The 20200-nt window shown below is 49.9% G+C and overlaps 1 protein-coding gene across 1 annotated transcript in view; it reads right to left on the reverse strand.

Annotated features, from left to right (window-relative positions):
* Positions 1–1066: 1066 nt before the first annotated feature.
* Positions 1067–20200, reverse strand: part of LOC141271646 (olfactory receptor 6F1-like) — a 93791-nt gene continuing 74657 nt past the window's right edge. Inside the window, exon 5 of the mRNA XM_073681688.1 lies at positions 1067–1140. Within this exon, the coding sequence (XP_073537789.1) occupies positions 1067–1140 (74 nt within the window). The remainder of the gene's footprint in view (positions 1141–20200) is intronic.

Genomic DNA, 20200 nt, shown 5'->3' on the forward strand with positions numbered 1-20200 from the left:
CAATCCCTGCATGTTTGGTGCTCTAAATAGCGCCAAACATGCAGGACGGGGACCCGAGCTCCCGCCAGTTATTCTTTTAGTGCACAAACAGTTATCGAACATAACCTCGAACAGCCGAATTTTTTGCAAATCGTTTGAGTTTGTCGAACGACTCGAACACCGCCCAAAACAGCTTGAATGTTACGGATCTGGGTGGTGGAACCTCTGTGCTGCAGTGCAAGGAGGGACCAGAGGGGCGTAACTAGGTATCAACTCGGCCTGACCAAGGTCGTACGGCGGCTCAATCGACTCCATGACCAGGGAAGGACCGAGCAGAGGGACCAGGTGCTACTGTGGGCCAGGCCTTGTATGAGAGCAGGTGACTCCCAAGAAGGCAGGGACTGAACGGTACAGCAGAGGAGCACGGTAGGCAGGCTGGCGGGTGATCTGGGTAGACGTACTGGCAAACACGGCAGGTAACAAGCAGGAGCCTCCAGGTAGACACGGCAGGTAACAAGCAGGAGCCTCCAGGTAGACACGGCAGGTAACAAGCAGGAGCCTCCAGGTAGACACGGCAGGTAACAAGCAGGAGCCTCCAGGTAGACACGGCAGGTAACAAGCAGGAGCCTCCACGTAGGCACGGCAGGTAGCAAGCAGGAGCCTCCAGGTAGACACGGCAGGTAACAAGCAGGAGCCTCCACGTAGGCACGGCAGGTAACAAGCAGGAGCCTCCAGGTAGGCACGGCAGATAAGCAGGAGCCTCCAGGTAGGCTGGCTGGTAGGCACGGCAGGTAACAGGCAGGAGCCTCCAGGTAAGCTGGCTGGTAGGCACGGCAGGTAACAGGTAGATGCTTCCAGGAAAGCAGGCGGGCAAAGCCCATAGACAGACTGGCGGACTGAATGGTAGACAGACTGTCGCGCTGGAGAGTAGTCAGGCTGGCGGACTGGACTGGTAGTCAGACTAGCAGCGGGACCTGAGGGCTAAAGCAGAGATAAGTACACAGTGCTACAACTTTGCTCGGGCACCTCCATTTTGGAGGAGGTGCCTTATATACGGGAGGTCCTCCGGCCATTGGCCAGGGACTCCTTAGGCCGGCAGCAGCAGCAGCGCCGGAGGACGCTGGGCAAGGAGCGCGGCGGTAAGAGAAACGGCGTCTCTGACTGTCAGGAGAATATAAGAGGTCACGGAAGATGTCGTTAACTAATTCTTGGAAGACGGCGGGAGCATTGCAGAGACCGAAGGCCATCACACGATATTCATAGTGACCGTCCCGGGTATTGAATACTGTCTTCCACTCGTCCCCTTGGCGGATCCGGACCAAGTTATACGCCCCACGTAGATCTAGCTTGGTGAAGATCTTTGCGCCCTTAAGACGGTCGAACAACTCAGAGATGAGCGTCAGGGGGTATTTGTTTTTGATGGTAATTTGGTTGAATCCTCTATAATCGATACAGGGACGTAGTGAACCGTCTTTCTTTTTGAAAAAGAAAAATCCGGCTCCAGCCGGGGAGGTAGATTTCCGGATGAATCCCCTAGCCAGATTTTCTTCGATGTACTCCGATATGGCCCGGGTTTCGGCCGACGACAACGGGTAAATACGCCCACGGCGTGGAGTGGAACCGGGTACAAGGTCGATAGGGCAATCATATGGCCTATGAGGTGGCAGTGTCTCTGCCTCCTTCTTGGCGAAGACATCTGCATAGGACCAGTAAGGTGTCGGTAGACCAGGTAAATTAGCCGGAGTAGGCGGAGGTCGAGCCGGGTGAACCGGAACCAGGCAGGTCTTATGGCAATCCTGCCCCCAACGGAGCACCTCACCGGATTGCCAATTCGGAACGGGTTCATGTCTCTGTAGCCAGGGTAGACCTAGCAAAAGGGAGTGGGAGAGTCCGGAAAGCACATGGAAGGAGATCCTCCCTGAGTGCATCATTTAGCATTCCCACCTGCAGGGTTACAGGTTCTGCGACGAGCAAGATGGTCACCGGAAGGAGTCTTCCATCCATGGAAGCGACTGCCAAAGGTTCAGCCAGAGGTTTGGTAGGAATCTGATACTTCTCTACAAGGGACTGGGAAATGAAGTTCCCAGCAGCTCCAGAATCCAGATGTGTGGTTTCAAAGAAACGGTTCTCTCCCCAGTAGATAGAGACAGATAAAGTCAAGGATGGAGAGGATTTATTTTTGCCTAGGACGACCTCTCCGAGCGGTCCTAGACACTGGAGTTTACCGCCTTCACCGGGCAGGAATGGATGAAGTGCTCCTTACTGCCACAGTAGAAACAGCTTCCCTCGCTTCGGCGTATTTCTTGGCGAGACTTGACCATGTTGGTCTGGTCGATCTGTATAGGTTCGGGCGAGCGTGCCTGGGGAGTTGCTGGTTGGGAAACCGGTTTCTGGAAAACAGGAGCAAGACGAGGAAATCTTCTCTCCCTGGCAACCTCCTTGGTACGTTCTTGGAAACGGATGTCAATCCGGGTAGCTAGTGACACCAGGTCATCCAGGGTGGTAGGAATGTCCCTGGATAAGCGTATAGCATACTGGCTCACGGTGAGACTCCCTTGGCGGAGACGGAGCAATGAGGAGGCAGTAGAAATCCTTTGTCCGGGTTCATCGAAGACCCTCCGGAAGGCAGTGAGGAAAGCCGGAAGGTCGGACACCAGGGGATCCCCTCTCTCCCATAGGGGGTTAAGCCATGCCAATGCTTCCCCGGTGAGGTGAGACATGATGAACGCCACCTTGTCCCGGTCGGAAGGAAACTGATGTGCCAGAAGTTCAAAGTGCAGCGTGCACTTGTTCAGAAAGCCCTGACATAAGACAGGGTCACCTCCAAAACGAGGAGGCGCAGAAAGCCGGGGTCCTGGGCTGGATGCCGTGGTATTGGTAGGCAGCGGCACTGCTGGAGTGGGACTCGAGGCAGACACAGGTGGGACAGACATCATGTCCAGGCGAGAGTTGACATTCCGCAGGTAGGTCAGGATGGTTTCCTTTTGGGATCTCTGACGAGAAACCTCCTGGTATAGGTCAGCAAGCGAAGGGGTCTGGGGGCCACCGGGTTCCATGGCCCAAGCAAACTGTTATAGATCCGGGTGGTGGAACCTCTGTGCTGCGGTGCAAGGAGGGACCAGAGGGGCGTAACTAGGTATCAACTCGGACTGACCAAGGTCGTACGGTGGCTCAATCGACTCCGTGACCAGGGAAGGACCGAGCAGAGGGACCAGATGCTACTCTGGGCCAGACCTTGTATGAGAGCAGGTGACTCCCACGGGTCAGAAGGCAGGGACTGACCGGTACAGCAGATGAGCACGGCAGGCTAGCTGGCGGGTGATCTGGGTAGACGGACTGGCAGGCACGGCAGATAACAAGCAGGAGCCTCCAGGTAGACACGGCAGGTAACAAGCAGGAGCCTCCAGGTAGGCTGGCTGGTAGGCACGGCAGGTAAGAGGCAGATGCTTCCAGGTAAGCAGGCGGGCAAAGCCCATAGACAGACTCGCGGACTGAACGGTAGACAGACTGTCGGGCTGGAGAGTAGTCAGGCTGGCGGACTGGACTGGTAGTCAGACTAGCAGCGGGACCTGAGGGCTGAAGCAGAGGTAAGTACACAGTGCTACAACTTTGCTCGGGCACCTCCATTTTGGAGGAGGTGCCTTATATACAGGAGGTCCTCCGGCCATTGGCCAGGGACTCCTTAGGACGGCGCGCGCGGCCCCTTTAAGAAGGAGCACGCCCTAAGCATAGTGCCCGGGAAGCTGCAGGAGCGCCAGAGGACGCCGGGCAGGGAGCGTGGCGGTAAGAGGGACGGCGTCTCTGCTTGTCAGGAGGCAGAGACGCCGATACTACTTTGAATTTGAGATTGGCAAACAGTTCGAGTCAAGCACCGCTCATCTCTGTTAGTAACATATATTTTACTACTTCCATAAAGCTACATTTACGAGAGCCTCATTGATGTGTTGTCACTTCTCCAGTCATCTACTCCATGCAGAGATTAACTGTTTGACCGTCAATCTCTGCATGTGTCACAGCTGTTTTAACAGCCGTGACAATTGCAGCCTCGGCGACAATAAAAGAAATGCCATGCTCGCCAAAAGGGTTAATGAAACCTAATCGCTCAACACTAATAGGTACTTATCTATACTTGCTCTGCACTACACCACTCGTCTTTGTGGCTATGACCAGATGGTTGGGGGCCACAAAGAATTGTATTGCGGACCATATGTCCCTTCAGGCCGCAGGTTGTGCACCCCTGGTTTACATACAGTCAGAACTGTGAACAACTGATTGATGGGAAGGCAGTAGATCACTGGCAACTATTAGATTGGAGGATGAGCAATATGATGAGACTCTGGCATATTGGGGAAAATGTAATCTACATTAGGGAATGATATCCAAGGGGAGTAAGGAGTCAAGATAACCTGGACATGGCACATTATCTAACACAGGTGTACATAAGATATACACAAGAACCTCTACATTATTCTTGAATAATAGCCAATGTTGCACTGTATAGGTGAAAAAATATATACTGGAGTGTTTCTTTAACTTTAAAGGGCTTCTATCAGTAGTATCAACCCTCCTAAGCTGTCTATATGGGCATGTAGGTCATAGGAAACAGAATAAAATGATACCTTGATATTTGTAAGCCAAAGTCTTATTCCAGAGAAATCCAGTTGCGGACATACCATTGGTGCAACCTGTGCGGCCGCATAGGGGCCCAAGAGTTAAGGAGGCCCATTTCTACCTCCAAAGCAAGTACACATTTGTATTTTTAGGAGCTCTTGGGCTGCAAAGGGCCCATATATTCTTCTTGCACAGGGGCCATTTACTGTCTGTGTCCACCAGTGGAGAAAACCATGTTTTTCTTATATATGAATGAGCTGTTCAGGACTATGGGCCGGACACTGACCTGCATGAGAATCTGCCTCCAATGTGATGTGTGATGGCCGCTCTCTGCTCTCCTGATCTCACTGCAGAGCTGTGTGTGATTATACCTGACACATCTGCCGGTTCCTCTCAGCTTCAGCTTCTACCTCATAGGCAGTCAGGGTGTAATATTGCTGCAATACAGCAGAGCTCAGAGAGCTGCAGCAAATGTGTTTGTAAGGAGACAAAGTTCTGTTCTGTGTTAGTTACTAGTGTTGAGCGAGCACTAAAATGCTCGAAGCTCGGGCCCAGCTCACCGTGATACTCGGGTGCTCGACCCGAGCAATGAGCCCAATGTTAGTCTATGGGAGACGCGAGCATTTTTGCGGCGGCACCCCCGGCAGTCTGTAGAAAGCCTAAAAAGTGCCTAAAACGATAGTGACAGTTCTCAAATGACATGGGGATCGTCCCAGCAAGCATTTCTGACCCCCAGGTCACTGCTGTCAACAACGTGGTCAAAGGTATTAAGCCACTTTTACGGGCTCACAATAAAACGTTCAAAAACGAAACTGAAACAGTTTTCCTGTGAAATATGTTAAGGAACATCCTTTCTAGGTTAAAGACTTGTGTATAAGGTAAAACAAATAACCAAAATCAAAAATACTCCTCCACACCTTGGGCTATGTTCACAAGTAGCATTTTTTATGCGTATTTGCGCTTTTGTATTGCTTTCAACCGTGACAAATGCATTCACCGGGAAATGTCATTTTAACATTTTACAACCTGATCTGGCCATGTGCTGTGTGACACATGCATACAGTGCTGAAAAGACATGGGAACAGCATGGGGAAGACCCCTGGAAGCATCTTTGACACCCAGGTCACTGCCTAAAAGTGTGCCCATCAGAAGTGATCCTTGCCGCATCAGAAGATGCAGACTTGCAACTATCCACGTGCAAGTCCTTGTCCCCGGGTAATGTTCAATTGTACCTCCCCCATTTCTTGCAATGCAAGCGCAAGTATGCTGCCTGCCACCCACCCACCCCCATGCTGCAATACCATACTGCTTGCTTGCTTGCACTTGAAATTGGGTCTTTTAGGCATGTGGAGGCGGAATCTGGCCACCACGTCATGGCTGCGTCGGCAGCCTGGTATCCATACTCAGTCCCCAGTCGCCCGGCGGCCGGGTGTCCACGCTTGGACCCCAGCAGCCAGGGGGCGGCCGGGTGTCCATACTCTGTCCCCAGCCGCCCCGCGGCCGGGCGCCCACTCACGGTCCCCAGCCACCTGGGGGCGGCCGGGTGTCCATAAACGGTCCCCAGCCACCCCTGTTTGTCCCGATGCGCCTTATACACAAGCACGCATACCAAAACATTACCTGTGCCCTCCCCAGTGCATTTAGTGGGAAGGACAGCCTAACCACAAACACGTGGCCAAGTGAATGTGGCCAGGGAAGGTCTATCTCACTGACGCCTTCATACTGGGTTAATATTGCGGAAGCCGGGACACAGTTGGAAACTGGGATGCAACACGTCCTCCAGACATAGAGGATTGCGGATCCTGGGTCAATCAGGCTTCAACACAAAGTTCAGAAGGTAGACAGCAGCAGTGGTCGGCCTCCTACACAATGAGTAAATTATTCATGATCCTGAGGCCATCCATCTCCTTAACTTTCTGTTCCTTGGAATGCAAGCGTGTGTATGTAGTAGCAGCTAGGCCTGAGGTGGTCAGCGTTTTGGCGCATATCCTACCTCCTCCGAGGATTGCTGGATGTTTTCCTGCTACTATCCCAGTTCTATGACTCCCGTTAAAACAAAGCTTCAGGTGATGAATGATGGATGAGGTGGTGGCAAAGGAGAAAGAGCAGGAGGAACAGGGACCATTCACATCAATAGCAGGCCAGTCAACCACACATGTCTTGTAGGATATGTTTCTGTACCAAAAGGAGCGGTTCGGCTACACAGTTATAGGGCATACAGTGAGTGCAATGCCTACCAAAAATTTCGAGGCACTCCAATGCCCCTTGAAAGTGACATGGGAGTCAGAGGGCCTTAACTAAACCGTTTTTTCCATTTATAGCAACTGGGTCTCCTGTACACTGTTGGCCTAAGCAGTAAATGGAAGGCTTTCCAAGAATTGAGGAACTGCAAAGCGCCTTGAAACAGACGTGGATTACAGTGTACTAAAAACCTTCTACCCATTATTGGGGAGTGGGTCTCCCTTAGTGTTCGCCTATGCATTGAAAAGCAAAAGCTGACTAAAATTAGGAGGAAATGCAATGCCGGTTGGAAGAGTCGTGGAGGTTAGAGGTAATTAAAAACAACATTTCAATGCCCCTAGCAAGAGCTGTGGAGTTCAGAGTGGTTTAACAAGACGGTTTTAATGCCCCATGGAAGAGACGTGGAGGTCACAGTAGCTTAACAAGACGATTTTAATGCCCCTTGGAAGAGTGTTGGAGGTCGCAGTGGAATAAAAAGACAATATCAATGCCCCATGGAAGAGACGTGGAGGTCACAGTAGCTTAACAAGACTGTTTTAATGCCCCTTGGAAGAGTGGTGGAGGTCGCAGTGGAATAAAAAGACAATATCAATGCCCCGTGGAAGAGACGTGTAGGTCACAGTAGCTTAACAAGACGATTTTAATGCCCCTAACAAGAGCCATGCAGTACAGCATATTAAAAACATTATTTCCATTATTGGGGAGTGGGTCTCCCAATAGTCTTTGCCTATGCCTTCCAAGCAAAAGCTGCCAAAAATTAGGACTGAAGAACTTGCAATGCCCCGTACATGAGCCATGCAGTACAGCATATTAAAAACATTATTCCCATTATTGGGGAGTGGGTCTCCCATAGTCTTTGCTAGTGTTGAGCGAGCACTAAAATGCTCGAGTGCTCGAAGCTCGGGCCGAGCTCTTACTTGGGTGCTCTACCCAAGCAACGAGCCCAATGTTAATCTATGGGAGACCTGAGCATTTTTGCGGGGGCACCCCCGGCAGTCTTTTAAAAGCCTAACAAGTGCCCAAAACAATAGTGACAGTGCTCAAATGACATGGGGACAGCATGGGGATCGCCCCAGGAAGCATTTCTGACACCCAGGTCACTGCTGTCAACAACGTGGTCAGATGTATTAAGCCAGTTTTATGGGCTCACAATAAAACGTTCAAAAACTAAACTGAAACGGTTTTCCTGTGAAATATGTTAAGGAACTTCCTTTCCAGGGTAAAGACTTGTGTATAAGGTAAAATAAATAACCCCCCCAAAAAATACTCCTCCACACCTTGGACTATGTTCACAAGTAGCATTTTTTTATGCGTTTTTGCACTTTTATATTGCTTTCAACCGTGACAAATGCATTCACCGAGAAATGTAATTTTAACATTTTACAACCTTATCTGGCCATGTGCTGTGTGACACATGTATACAGTGCTGAAAAGACATGGGAACAGAATGGGGAAGACCCCTGGAAGCATCTCTGACACCCAGGTCACTGCCTAAAAGTGTGCCCATCAGAAGTGATCCTTGCCGCATCAGAAGATGCAGACTTGCAACTATCCCCGTGCAAGTCCTTGTCCCAGGGCAGTGTTCAATTGTACCTCCCCCATTTCTTGCAATGCAAGCGCAAGTATGCAGCCTGCCACCCACCCACCCCCATGCTGCAATACCATACTGCTAGCTTGCTTGCACTTGAAATTGGGCCTTTTAGGCATGTGGCGGCAGACGCCGGCCACCATGTCATGGCTGCAACGGCGGACTGGTATCCATACTCAGTCCCCAGCCGCCCGGCGGCCGGGTGTCCATGCTCGGTCCCCAGCCGCCAGGGGGCGGCCGGGTGTCCATACTCTCGGTCCCCAGCCGCCCCGCGGCCAGGTGCCCACACACTGTCCCCAGCCGCCTGGGGGCGGCCGGGTGTCCATAAACGGTCCCCAACCACCCCTATTTCTCCTGTGACCTTCCCCCAAACTTTTCTTAGCCTGGCCTGCTTTAGGGCAGCATTGGACGAGCCCACCAGAGAACCAGACTCCTCGGTGGGCCCTGGATTCTCCATCAGGGGTGTTGATAGTGCCAAGGTGAGGAGCATGATTATGATGATAGAAGTTAGCATCTGCTTTGTTTTCTTGGAATGCAAGCGCATGTATGTAGTAGCGGCTAGGCCTGAGGTGGTCAGCGTTTTGGCGTATATCCTACCTCCTCCGAGGATTGCTGGATGTTTTCCTGCTACTATCCCAGTTCTATGACTCCCGTTAAAACAAAGCTTCAGGTGATGAATGATGGATGAGGTGGTGGCAAAGTAGAAATAGCAGGAGGAACAGGGACCATTCACATCAATATCAGGCCAGTCAACCACACGTCTTGTAGGATATGTTTCTGTATCAAAAGGAGTGGTTCAGCTACACAGTTATAGGGCATACAGTGAGTGCAATGCCTACCAAAAATTTCGAGGCACTCCAATGCCCCTTGAAAGTGACATGGGAGTCAGAGGGCCTTAACTAAACCGTTTTTTCCATTTATAGCAACTGGGTCTCCTGTACACTTTTGGCCTAAGCAGTGAATGGAAGGCTTTCCAAAAATTATGAGGAACTGCAATGCCCCTTGAAACAGACGTGGATTACAGAATACTAAAAACCTTCTACCCATTATTGGGGAGTGGGTCTCCCTTAGTGTTCGCCTATGCATTGAAAAGCAAAAGCTGACTAAAATTAGGAAGAAATGCAATGCCCCTTGGAAGAGACGTGGAAGTCGCAGTAGCTTAACAAGACGGTTTTAATGCCCCTTGGAAGAGACGTGGAGGTCGCAGTAGCTTAACAAGACGGTTTTAATATCCCTTGGAAAAGTGGTGGAGGTCACAGTAGCTTAACAAGATGGTTTAATGCCCCTTGGAAGAGACGTGGAGGTCGCAGTAGCTTAACAAGACGGTTTTAATGCCCCTTGGAAAAGTGGTGGAGGTCACAATAGCTTAACAAGACGGTTTTAATGCCGCTTACAAGAGCCATGCAGTACAGCTTCTTAAAAACATTATTCCCATTATTGGGCAGTGGGTCTCCCATAGTCTTTGCCTATGCCTTCCAAGCAAAAGCTACCAAAAATTAGGACAGAGGAACTTGCAATGCTGGCAACACGGACCAAGGTCACCCTGGTGGTATAGTGGTGGTGGAGGCTGAGGATAAGGAGAAGATTAAAATACAGCCGAAATGAGGAAGCGTATACCCATGTGTGGGTTTGAAGCAGTGCATGGGAATACACCTCCCAAAATAACACAGTGGGTTTAACTTTGTTACTCTGCTGTCATTTGGTGATGATGAGAAGTCTGGCCCAATCCAGCCCTTGTTCATTTTGATAAGGGTCAGCTTGTCAGCATTGTCAGTTGACAGGCGAGTGCACTTATCAGTTATAATTCCCCCAGCGGCACTAAAAACACGCTCCAATAACACGCTAGCGTCAGGGCAGGCCAGGACCTCCAAGGCGTACAGAGCAAGTTCATTCCAAGTGTCCAGCTTGGCTACCCAAAAATTAAAAGGCACAGAGGAATCATGGAGGACGCTGGTACGTTTGGCAAGGGACTCACCATCTTTTGAAACTTTCCACTCCTTGTGAGAGTACCCCGCGCCTCAGGGCCTGTAAGCTGGGCGGGTCTCAGAAAACTGTCCCAGAATGTTGACAGTGTTCCCCTGCCTCTGCTGGATTGGGCAACGAACTGTGACCTCTGCCGCTAGCGTGTTCAGATGGGAATTTTTTTAACAGTTCTACAGCAAGGACCTTCTGGAACTGCCCCATTTTTGTAGACCTCTTCACCTCAGGAATAAGAGAGTGAAAGTTCTCCTTGTAGCGGGGGTCTAAAAGTGTCACCAACCAGTAATGACTGTCACCCAACATTTTGACAACGCGAGGGTCACGGTTAAGGCAGCGTAACAGAAAGTCAGCCATGTGTGCCAGACTGGTAACGGGCAAGACTTCCGTGTCCTCACCAAGATGATGACTGACCATGCTCTCCTCCTCCTCCTCCTTCTCCCCCCCTGTCCTCAGGCCACCCACGCTGAACCGACGGTATGACAGTTGTACAGGTACTACCGTCTACAGAGCATGATACCAGCTCCTGTTCTTCCTCCTCCTCCTCCTCCTCTCCCTCATTGTCCCCAATGCACGTTGGGATGAGATGAGGCTAGGCTGTGTGTAATCACCCGCTACGGCTTCTTGATCCATCTCATCATACTCTGGCTACAATGCCTCCTCTTTAATTCTCTGCAGAGAGCGTTGCAAAAGACAGACAAGTGGGATACTGATGCTAATGATGGCGTCATCGCCACTCACCATCTTGGTGGACTCCTCAAAGTTTGTCAGGATGGTACATATGTCAGACATCCAGGTCCACTCATGAGGTCTTATGTGTGGAGTCTGACCTGAATATCGACGGCCTTGTTGCAGCTGGTACTCCACAACTGCTCTCTTCTGCTCACAAATCCTTTGCAACATGTGGAGGGTAGAGTTACAACGTGTGGGGACATCACACACCAGTCGGTGTGCCGGAAGCTGCAAATGCTGCTGCAACACAGCAAGGGCGGCGGAAGCTGTAGCCGACTTCCGAAAATGAGCTGACAGGTGGCGTACTTTGACGAGCATATCTGGCAACTCTGGGTACGATTTATGAAACCGCTGAACCACGAGGTTGAGCACATGGGCCAGGCATTGTACGTGTGTGATCTTGCCTCGCCTCAGAGCCGCCACCAGGTTACAGCCATTCTCACACATGACCATGCTTGGATGTAGGTTCAGCGGTCTCAGCCACAGCTCTGCCTGCTCTTTCACAGCTGTCCACAACTCACAAGCAGTGTGAGGTTTATCACCTAAGCTTATGAGTTTCAGCACAGCCTGTTGCCGCTTGACTGAGGCAGTACTGCAGTGCTTCCAGCTTGTAACTGATGTGGTGATATCTGAGATGGAAGCTGAACATGAGGAGGAGGAGTGTAACGGGTCTGGCAGGTGGAACCTCTGAGCTACTATACAAAGGGGCAGTCCTTGTAAGGAAGCGGGTGGCTCCCAGGGAAGGCGGGCAGGTAGATACGGCAAGTGGCAGGAATAGTCTCTGGGTAGAAGGGCAGGAGGTCACGGCAAGTGATGGGAAAAGTCTCTTGACAGGCGGGTGGTCACGGCAAGTGACAGCAGGGTAAGAGTCTCTAGACAGGCAGGTGGTCACGGCAATTGACGGCAAAGCCTCCAGGTAGGCTAGCAGGCGGGTAGCAGGTGAGCGCTCACAGGTGAGCAGGTAAGAGTCTCTCGGCTGGCTGGCAGGTGGTCACGGCAAGTGACGGCAGAGCCTCCAGGTAGGCTAGCTGGCGGGTAGCAGGTGAGCGCTCCCTGGCGAGTGGGAAAGAGTCTCTCGGCTGGCTGGTAGGTGGTCTCAGGCAGGTATCAGGCAGGTATCAGGCAGGTGCTTCCTAATCCGCAGGCGGACTGGTCCATAGACAGACTGGCGGATGCTGGTAGACAGACTGTCGGACCCCAGGGAATGCAAGCAGGTAAACAGAGCTGGAAAACAGACTGGCAACGGGACCTGAGGGCTGAAGCAGAGGTGAAAGGCTTTGCAACAACTTTGCTCAGGCACCTCCATTTTGGAAGAGGTGCCTTATATATGGGAGCTCCACCGGCAATTGGCCGGGGACTCCTTAGGATGGCGCGCGCGGCCCCTTTAAGAGAGAGGGAGCACGCGCGCGCCCTAAGCACAGTGCCCGGGAAGCGGCGAGCGCTGCCAGCAGCGCGGGAAGAGGACGCCGAGGACGGAGCAGGGAGGTGAGAGGAACGGCGTCTCTGCCTAGCTACAGTACCCCCCCCCCTTTAGGCCCCCCCTTTTTTAGACCGGAGAGAAATTTATCAAGGATGAGCGGGGCATGGATGTTCTCCCGGGGCTCCCACGTTCTCTCCTCAGGACCAAACCCCTTCCAATCCACTAGAAAAAAAGTCTTTCCTCTTACCCTTTTGGTGGCCAGAATGCTCTCTACCTCAAACTCGTCTTCAGCGGAAACCGGAGCAGGAGGCGTACCTGTAGACTTGGAGAAAGAGTTAAGTACCACAGGTTTGAGGAGAGATACATGGAAGGAGTTAGGGATCCGCAAGTTGGCCGGGAGTTTCAATTTATAGGCCACCGGGTTGATTTGTTTGATAACTTCCAGTTGGCCGATGAACCGAGGCCCTAACTTATAGGAAGGAATCTTGAGCCGGACATACTTGGACGAGAGCCAGACTTTATCTCCAGGACGGAATTTGGGCGGATCCAGACGTCTTTTGTCCGCGTGTTTCTTCATCCGCTCGGAGGACTGAAGAAGTGCGGATCTGGTACTCTCCCTAATGGAGGAGAATTCGCTAGCAAGACATTCCGCTTCCGGATTATCCACCGAGGCGGAGAGGGGAAACGGGATCCGAGGATGTTGACCGTAGACAATAAAAAACGGGGATATTGAGGAAGACTCGCTCTCGTGATTATTATAGGAAAATTCGGCCCATGGTAAAAGATCCACCCAGTCGGAATGGTGGGCATTAACAAAGTGCCGGAGGTAACTGGTTAAAATTTGGTTGATCCGCTCTACTTGACCATTGGACTGTGGGTGATAAGCAGAGGAGAAGTCCAAGGTGACCCCCAGCAGTTTACACATGGCTCTCCGGAAGCGAGAGGTGAACTGAACTCCTCGGTCGGATACGATGTGGAGAGGGAGACCATGAAGACGGAAAATATGATGGATAAAGTCTTTAGCCAATTCAGATGCAGACGGAAGACCCGGCAGGGGAATGAAGTGAGCCATCTTAGAGAAGCGGTCAGCGACCACCCAAATGACCGTACAACCAGCAGAGACAGGGAGATCCATTATAAAGTCCATGGCTATATGCTGCCACGGGGCAGCAGGTATGGGAAGAGGCAGAAGGCGGCCGGCTGGCAGATGTCTAGGAACCTTGTTGCGGGCGCAGGACGCACAGGCTGAGACAAAGTCTATTACGTCCTTGTGCAAGGTAGGCCACCAGTAATGCCGGTTAATAAGCAGGAGGGTCTTTTTCTGGCCAGCATGGCCAGCTAGCTTAGACGAATGTCCCCAGTGTAGGACTTTCTCACGATCAGGTACTGTTACGAACGTCTTACCGGGTGGAAGACGATTTAGATCCACGGGAGCCACCAGCATTACCTTTGCGGGGTCGATGATGTGCTTTGGCTCCTCCTCTAGATCGGAGAACAAAAAGGATCGGGACAAGGCATCAGCTTTGATATTTTTGTCTGCCGGGCGAAAATGAAGGATGAAATCAAAGTGGGCGAAGAACAAGGACCACCGGGCTTGGCGCGGGTTAAGTCTTTGGGCACTCTGGAGATAAGCCGAGTTTTTGTGATCCGTGTAGATTATTACCGGGTGAAGAGCCCCCTCGAGCAGGTAACGCCACTCCTCCAGTGCCAACTTAATGGCTAACAATTCTCGGTCTCCTATAGAATAATTGCGCTCAGATGAGGAGAAGAGTTTGGAGAAGAAGCCGCAGGTTACCATTCTTCCGGATGACGACTTTTGGGTGAGCACCGCTCCGGCTCCGGAGGAGGAAGCGTCTACTTCTAAGAAGAATTGTTTGTTGCTGTCCGGACTGTGCAGCACAGGAGCGGAGGAGAAAGCTTGTTTCAAAGACAGGAAGGCCTCCTCTGCCTCGGGCGGCCATTCTTTGGGATTAGCGCCCTTACGGGTGAGCGCAGAGACAGGGGCAGTCCGGGAAGAGAAGTGCGGAATGAAGAGGCGGTAGTAGTTGGCGAAGCCCAGGAACCGCTGGATAGCCTTCAACCCCTCCGGTCGGGGCCACTTCTGGATGGCAGAAAGTTTCTCAGGATCCATTCGTAGACCGGTCTGAGAGATTATGTAGCCCAGAAATGGAAGCGAGGTCTGCTCAAAGAGGCACTTCTCAAATTTTGCGTAGAGGTGGTTTTGCCTGAGCCTGAGCAGGACCTGACGAACGTCCCTCCGGTGTGTGGGGAGATCCGGAGAGAAGACCAAGATGTCGTCCAGGTATACCACCACGCAGGAGTAGAGAAGGTCACGGAAGATATCATTGACCAACTCTTGAAAGACGGCGGGAGCATTACAGAGACCGAAGGGCATTACGAGTAGAGATGAGCGTTGTTCTACTCGAACTGTTCGCCAATCTCAAATTCGAGCTGTTTTGGGCGGTGTTCGAGCCGTTCGGCGAACACGAACAATTTTAGAAAAATTCGGCTGTTCGAGGTTATGTTCGATAACTGTTCGTGCACCAAAATCATAACTGGATTTTTTGTCAGTAATGATGAAAATTAATGTTAATACGCAGTTTGAGTGTACAGTGGGGTGGGGGGAGGGGCAGGGGATGGATTTCTGCAGGAACAATGAAGATCTCCATTTTTTTTTCTCTTTCCCGCATTTGCAGTGGGGAGGTGCAATCTGTCAGCCTATCAGCAGCGCACACACGGAGCGAAGTGCTTTTTTTCACACAAGTAAGGGCATGTGTCATTGGCAGTGTATGTCACATGTCCTTGCCCTATAAGACCAAGCCATTTTCCCCGTCGCCACCATTTTCTCACTGCTGCAGCTGCGTGTTAGACGGCACCGCTGTTGCTGTGTGCGCTATACCTTGTTAATTTCAAGCCAATTTTCGCACAAATCTACAGATAGCTTGGGAGTAGGGAATAGTTGTGATTGCAGTCCTTTTAAGGACTAGGTTACAGCATTTCCTATGACTTTTATCAGGCAGGTCTGTGCTCTTAAATAGATAGATTGTGGGAGTAAAGACTAATTGTAATTGGAGTCCTTTTCAGGACTAGGTTACATCAGTTCCTATCAGTTTTTGCCAGGCAGGTCTGTGCCAGTGCTGTGCAAGTTTTTTTCACAGCGTTTGGCTGAATCTAGCAAAGCTAATCCTTTTTGGCCTATTGCAGAGTGTGTTAGTCAGTGGAGTAGCCTATCTGTGTTGCAAGACCTGTGTATAGAATACCAATTTTTTTACTGCACCTAGTGAAGTAAAATCTTTTGGGCATAGCATCATTCTATTAGTCCATCTATACTGACCTCCATCAGGTTGCAAATTGAATATAATTTTTTTCTGCATCTAGCTCTGAAAATATATTGGGCTTCTAGCTGTGTGTGGGACTTGTTCTATTAATCCATCTATACAGACCTCCATCAGGTTGCAAACTGAATATATTTTTTTCTGCATCTACCTCTGAAAAAATATTGGGCTTCTAGCTTTGTGTGGGACTTGTTCTATTAATCCATCTATACAGACCTCCATCAGGTTGCAAACTGAATATATTTTTTTCTGCATCTACCTCTGAAAAAATATTGGGCTTCTAGCTTTGTGTGGGACTTGTTCTATTAATCCATCTATACAGACCTCCATCAGGTTGCAAACTGAATATATTTTTTTCTGCATCTAGCTCTGAAAAAATATTGGGCTTCTAGCTGTGTGTGGGACTTGTTCTATTAATCCATCTATACAGACCTCCATCAGGTTGCAAACTGAATATATTTTTTTCTGCATCTAGCTCTGAAAAAATATTGGGCTTCTAGCTGTGTGTGGGACTTGTTCTATTAATCCATCTATACAGAACTCCATCAGGTTGCAAACTGAATATATTTTTTTCTGCATCTAGCTCTGAAAAAATATTGGGCTTCTAGCTGTGTGTGGGACTTGTTCTATTAATCCATCTATACAGACCTCCATCAGGTTGCAAACTGAATATATTTTTTTCTGCATCTACCTCTGAAAAAATATTGGGCTTCTAGCTGTGTGTGGGACTTGTTGTATTAGTCCATCTATACTGACCTCCATCAGGTTGCAAACTGAATATATTTTTTTCTGCATCTACCTCTGAAAAAATATTGGGCTTCTAGCTGTGTGTGGGACTTGTTCTATTAATCCATCTATACAGACCTCCATCAGGTTGCAAACTGAATATATTTTTTTCTGCATCTAGCTCTGAAAAAATATTGGGCTTCTAGCTGTGTGTGGGACTTGTTCTATTAATCCATCTATACAGACCTCCATCAGGTTGCAAACTGAATATATTTTTTTCTGCATCTACCTCTGAAAAAATATTGGGCTTCTAGCTGTGTGTGGGACTTGTTCTATTAATCCATCTATACAGACTTCCATCAGGTTGCAAACTGAATATATTTTTTTCTGCATCTAGCTCTGAAAAAATATTGGGCTTCTAGCTGTGTGTGGGACTTGTTCTATTAATCCATCTATACAGACCTCCATCAGGTTGCAAACTGAATATATTTTTTTTCTGCATCTACCTCTGAAAAAATATTGGGCTTCTAGCTGTGTGTGGGACTTGTTGTATTAGTCCATCTATACTGACCTCCATCAGGTTGCAAACTGAATATATTGTTTTCTGCATCTACCTCTGAAAAAATATTGGGCTTCTAGCTGTGTGTGGGACTTGTTCTATTAATCCATCTATTCAGACCTCCATCAGGTTGCAAACTGAATATATTTTTTTCTGCATCTACCTCTGAAAAAATATTGGGCTTCTAGCTGTGTGTGGGACTTGTTCTATTAATCCATCTATACAGACCTCCATCAGGTTGCAAACTGAATATATTTTTTTCTGCATCTACCTCTGAAAAAATATTGGGCTTCTAGCTGTGTGTGGGACTTGTTCTATTAATCCATCTATACAGACCTCCATCAGGTTGCAAACTGAATATATTTTTTTCTGCATCTACCTCTGAAAAAATATTGGGCTTCTAGCTGTGTGTGGGACTTGTTGTATTAGTCCATCTATACTGACCTCCATCAGGTTGCAAACTGAATATATTTTTTTCTGCATCTACCTCTGAAAAAATATTGGGCTTCTAGCTGTGTGTGGGACTTGTTCTATTAATCCATCTATACAGACCTCCATCAGGTTGCAAATTGAATATAATTTTTTTCTGCATCTAACCCAGCCAATAGTATTGGCCTAATACCACAGTTTGGCCACTCAGCTCTGCTCGGTTTCCATCCATTGTTTTTTTGTGCAAACAACTCCAGAGTTGTGAATTAGTTAACCACCAAAATGAGTGGAAAAAGGCCTGCTGCTGGTGGAAAGGGGAATAGGCGTGTTGGGAAGGGGAAAAAAGGTTGTGTCCGTGGGGTAGGTGTTAAAGCAACAGTAACATCTGCAGAAGAAAGACCATCTTCCAGCCAAACTAAAATGTCTACTTCTTTTAGCGGACAATGTGATAAGATCCCTTTCTTACGGCCACGCCAATCGCTACAAATTCCAGATGAGGCACAAAAACAGCAGGTGCTTCAACGGATATCAAGTGCTCCTTTAAGTGGGCTCTCCTCCACATCAACTTCAACATCACAAATACTCCAGTCCTCAAAGGTGTCACCCCAATCGCACTTGCTTCCTCACAGCTCCCAAATCTCCAGCTGCCCGTCTGAGTATGAGGTAGAACAGATGGTTGAGTCTGCAGAGCTGTTTACTCATACTATAGCCTGGGAATCAGAGGTCGACTCCAGCGCTTCTGTGAATCCAGACGAGGAAATGATCTGCACTGATGCCCAGAATCTTTATGAGTCGGATCCAGGACCAGACGCAGAAGGTTCTGACCATAATGTAGACCCTCATTCCCAAACTGTAACTCCTGTTGGTGGAGACAATGAGGAAGACGATGATAAGACTCAAATACCTGATTGGAGCGACAACTTTAGTTTTTTGTCAGGGCAGGAACAGGTTGGCTCTGAGGACGACGGGTGTGATAACGCACAGGGTGATGATGATGAGGTTGGAGATCCCACTTACTGTCAACCCACAGTCAGCCAAGAGATGAGGTCAGCAGAGGAGGTGGAGGAAGATGCTAGTGACGACGAGGTCAGGTTGCGCCTTCCTGGACAGAGACGTAGTACTGGAAGCACGTCAACAACTGCATCCTCAAACACAACTCTGCCTCTCACCACAAGTCGTGGTGGCTCTTCAGGTCGCATGGGTGCTAAGCCTTGCATAGCCTGGGCATTTTTTCAGATCGATAAAGATGACCCAACTCGTGTTAACTGTAACATTTGTCAGCAAAAGCTAAGTAGAGGCCAAAAAGTACATAGTTTGAGTACTTCATGCATGAACCGGCACATGGACATGAAGCATAAGTTGCAGTGGGAAGCTCAGTGTGCTACAATGCGGCCTAGCCGGCCGGGCCAACCACCGTCTGCCATATCTTGTGCATCCGTGGCCTCTTCATCCTCTGTGACTGGGGGGACAGCAGTCACACCTGTTTTGGGACGCAGACCTGCCACCTCTTTACCCGCAACAGCCAGCGTGATTGGCAGGTCATCATTTTCTTTGGAGGTGGTAACACCAGCTGGTGTTGAGCGCTGTCCGACATCGATAGCACCACCTTTGGATCAAGGCAACCTAACATGTCCGCCTGCATCTTCCTCACAGACCGGCAGTTTGCCGGGGACACCCTTATCAACCCCGTCTAAGCACAATAGCCAGCCCTCGGTCCCTCAGATGTGGACAAGTAAAAGACCATTTCCTCCTAGCCATGAGAAAGCTAAGAGGTTGAATTTCACCATCTGCAAGCTCTTGGCTACAGAAATGCTGCCTTTCCGCCTGGTGGACACAGAGGATTTTCGAGACCTTATGTCCGTCGCAGTGCCCCAGTACCAGATGCCCAGTCGGCACTACTTCTCAAAGAAAGGTGTGCCTGCACTCCACCAGCATGTCGCACACAACATCACCGCTTCTTTGAGAAACTCTGTGTGTGACAGGGTGCATTTCACCACAGACACTTGGACGAGTAGGCATGGACAGGGGCGTTACATGTCGCTGACTGGGCACTGGGTAACTATGGTGACAGCAGGACAAGGGGCTGCTGTCCAAGTCTTGCCGTCCCCACAAGTTGTGCGTCAATCCTCTTTATGTCAAAGTTCCTCCACTGCTTCTGCCTCCTCAACCTCCTCTCGGTCTTCCACTTGCACCCAAAGCCTGTCTGGTCATGCCACAAGCTTTCTAACTGCGCAGAAGGGATCCTGCACACCTCCTTACTATGCTGGCAGTAGGGCTCAACGTCATCAGGCGGTTTTTACATTGAAATGTCTGGGAAATGTGAGTCACACAGCTGAGGAGTTGTGGTCAGCTCTGGAGAACCAATTTCATGAATGGTTGTCTCCACTGGACCTGAAACCAGGGAAGGCCGTGTGCGACAATGCTGCAAATCTGGGTGCGGCCCTTCGCCGGGGCAATGTCACACACGTGCCTTGTATGGCTCACGTGTTGAACCTGGTTGTCCAGCAATTTTTAGCCCACTATCCCAGACTAGATGGCCTTCTGCAGAGGGCACGGTCGCTGTGTGCTCACTTCCGCCATTCGCATCCCGCAGCTCAGCGACT

Source organism: Phyllobates terribilis, unplaced genomic scaffold, assembly GCF_046119375.1.
Source record: "Phyllobates terribilis strain yellow unplaced genomic scaffold, ASM4611937v1 Scaffold_5__5_contigs__length_657084704, whole genome shotgun sequence".
NCBI classification, from domain to species: domain Eukaryota; kingdom Metazoa; phylum Chordata; class Amphibia; order Anura; family Dendrobatidae; genus Phyllobates; species Phyllobates terribilis.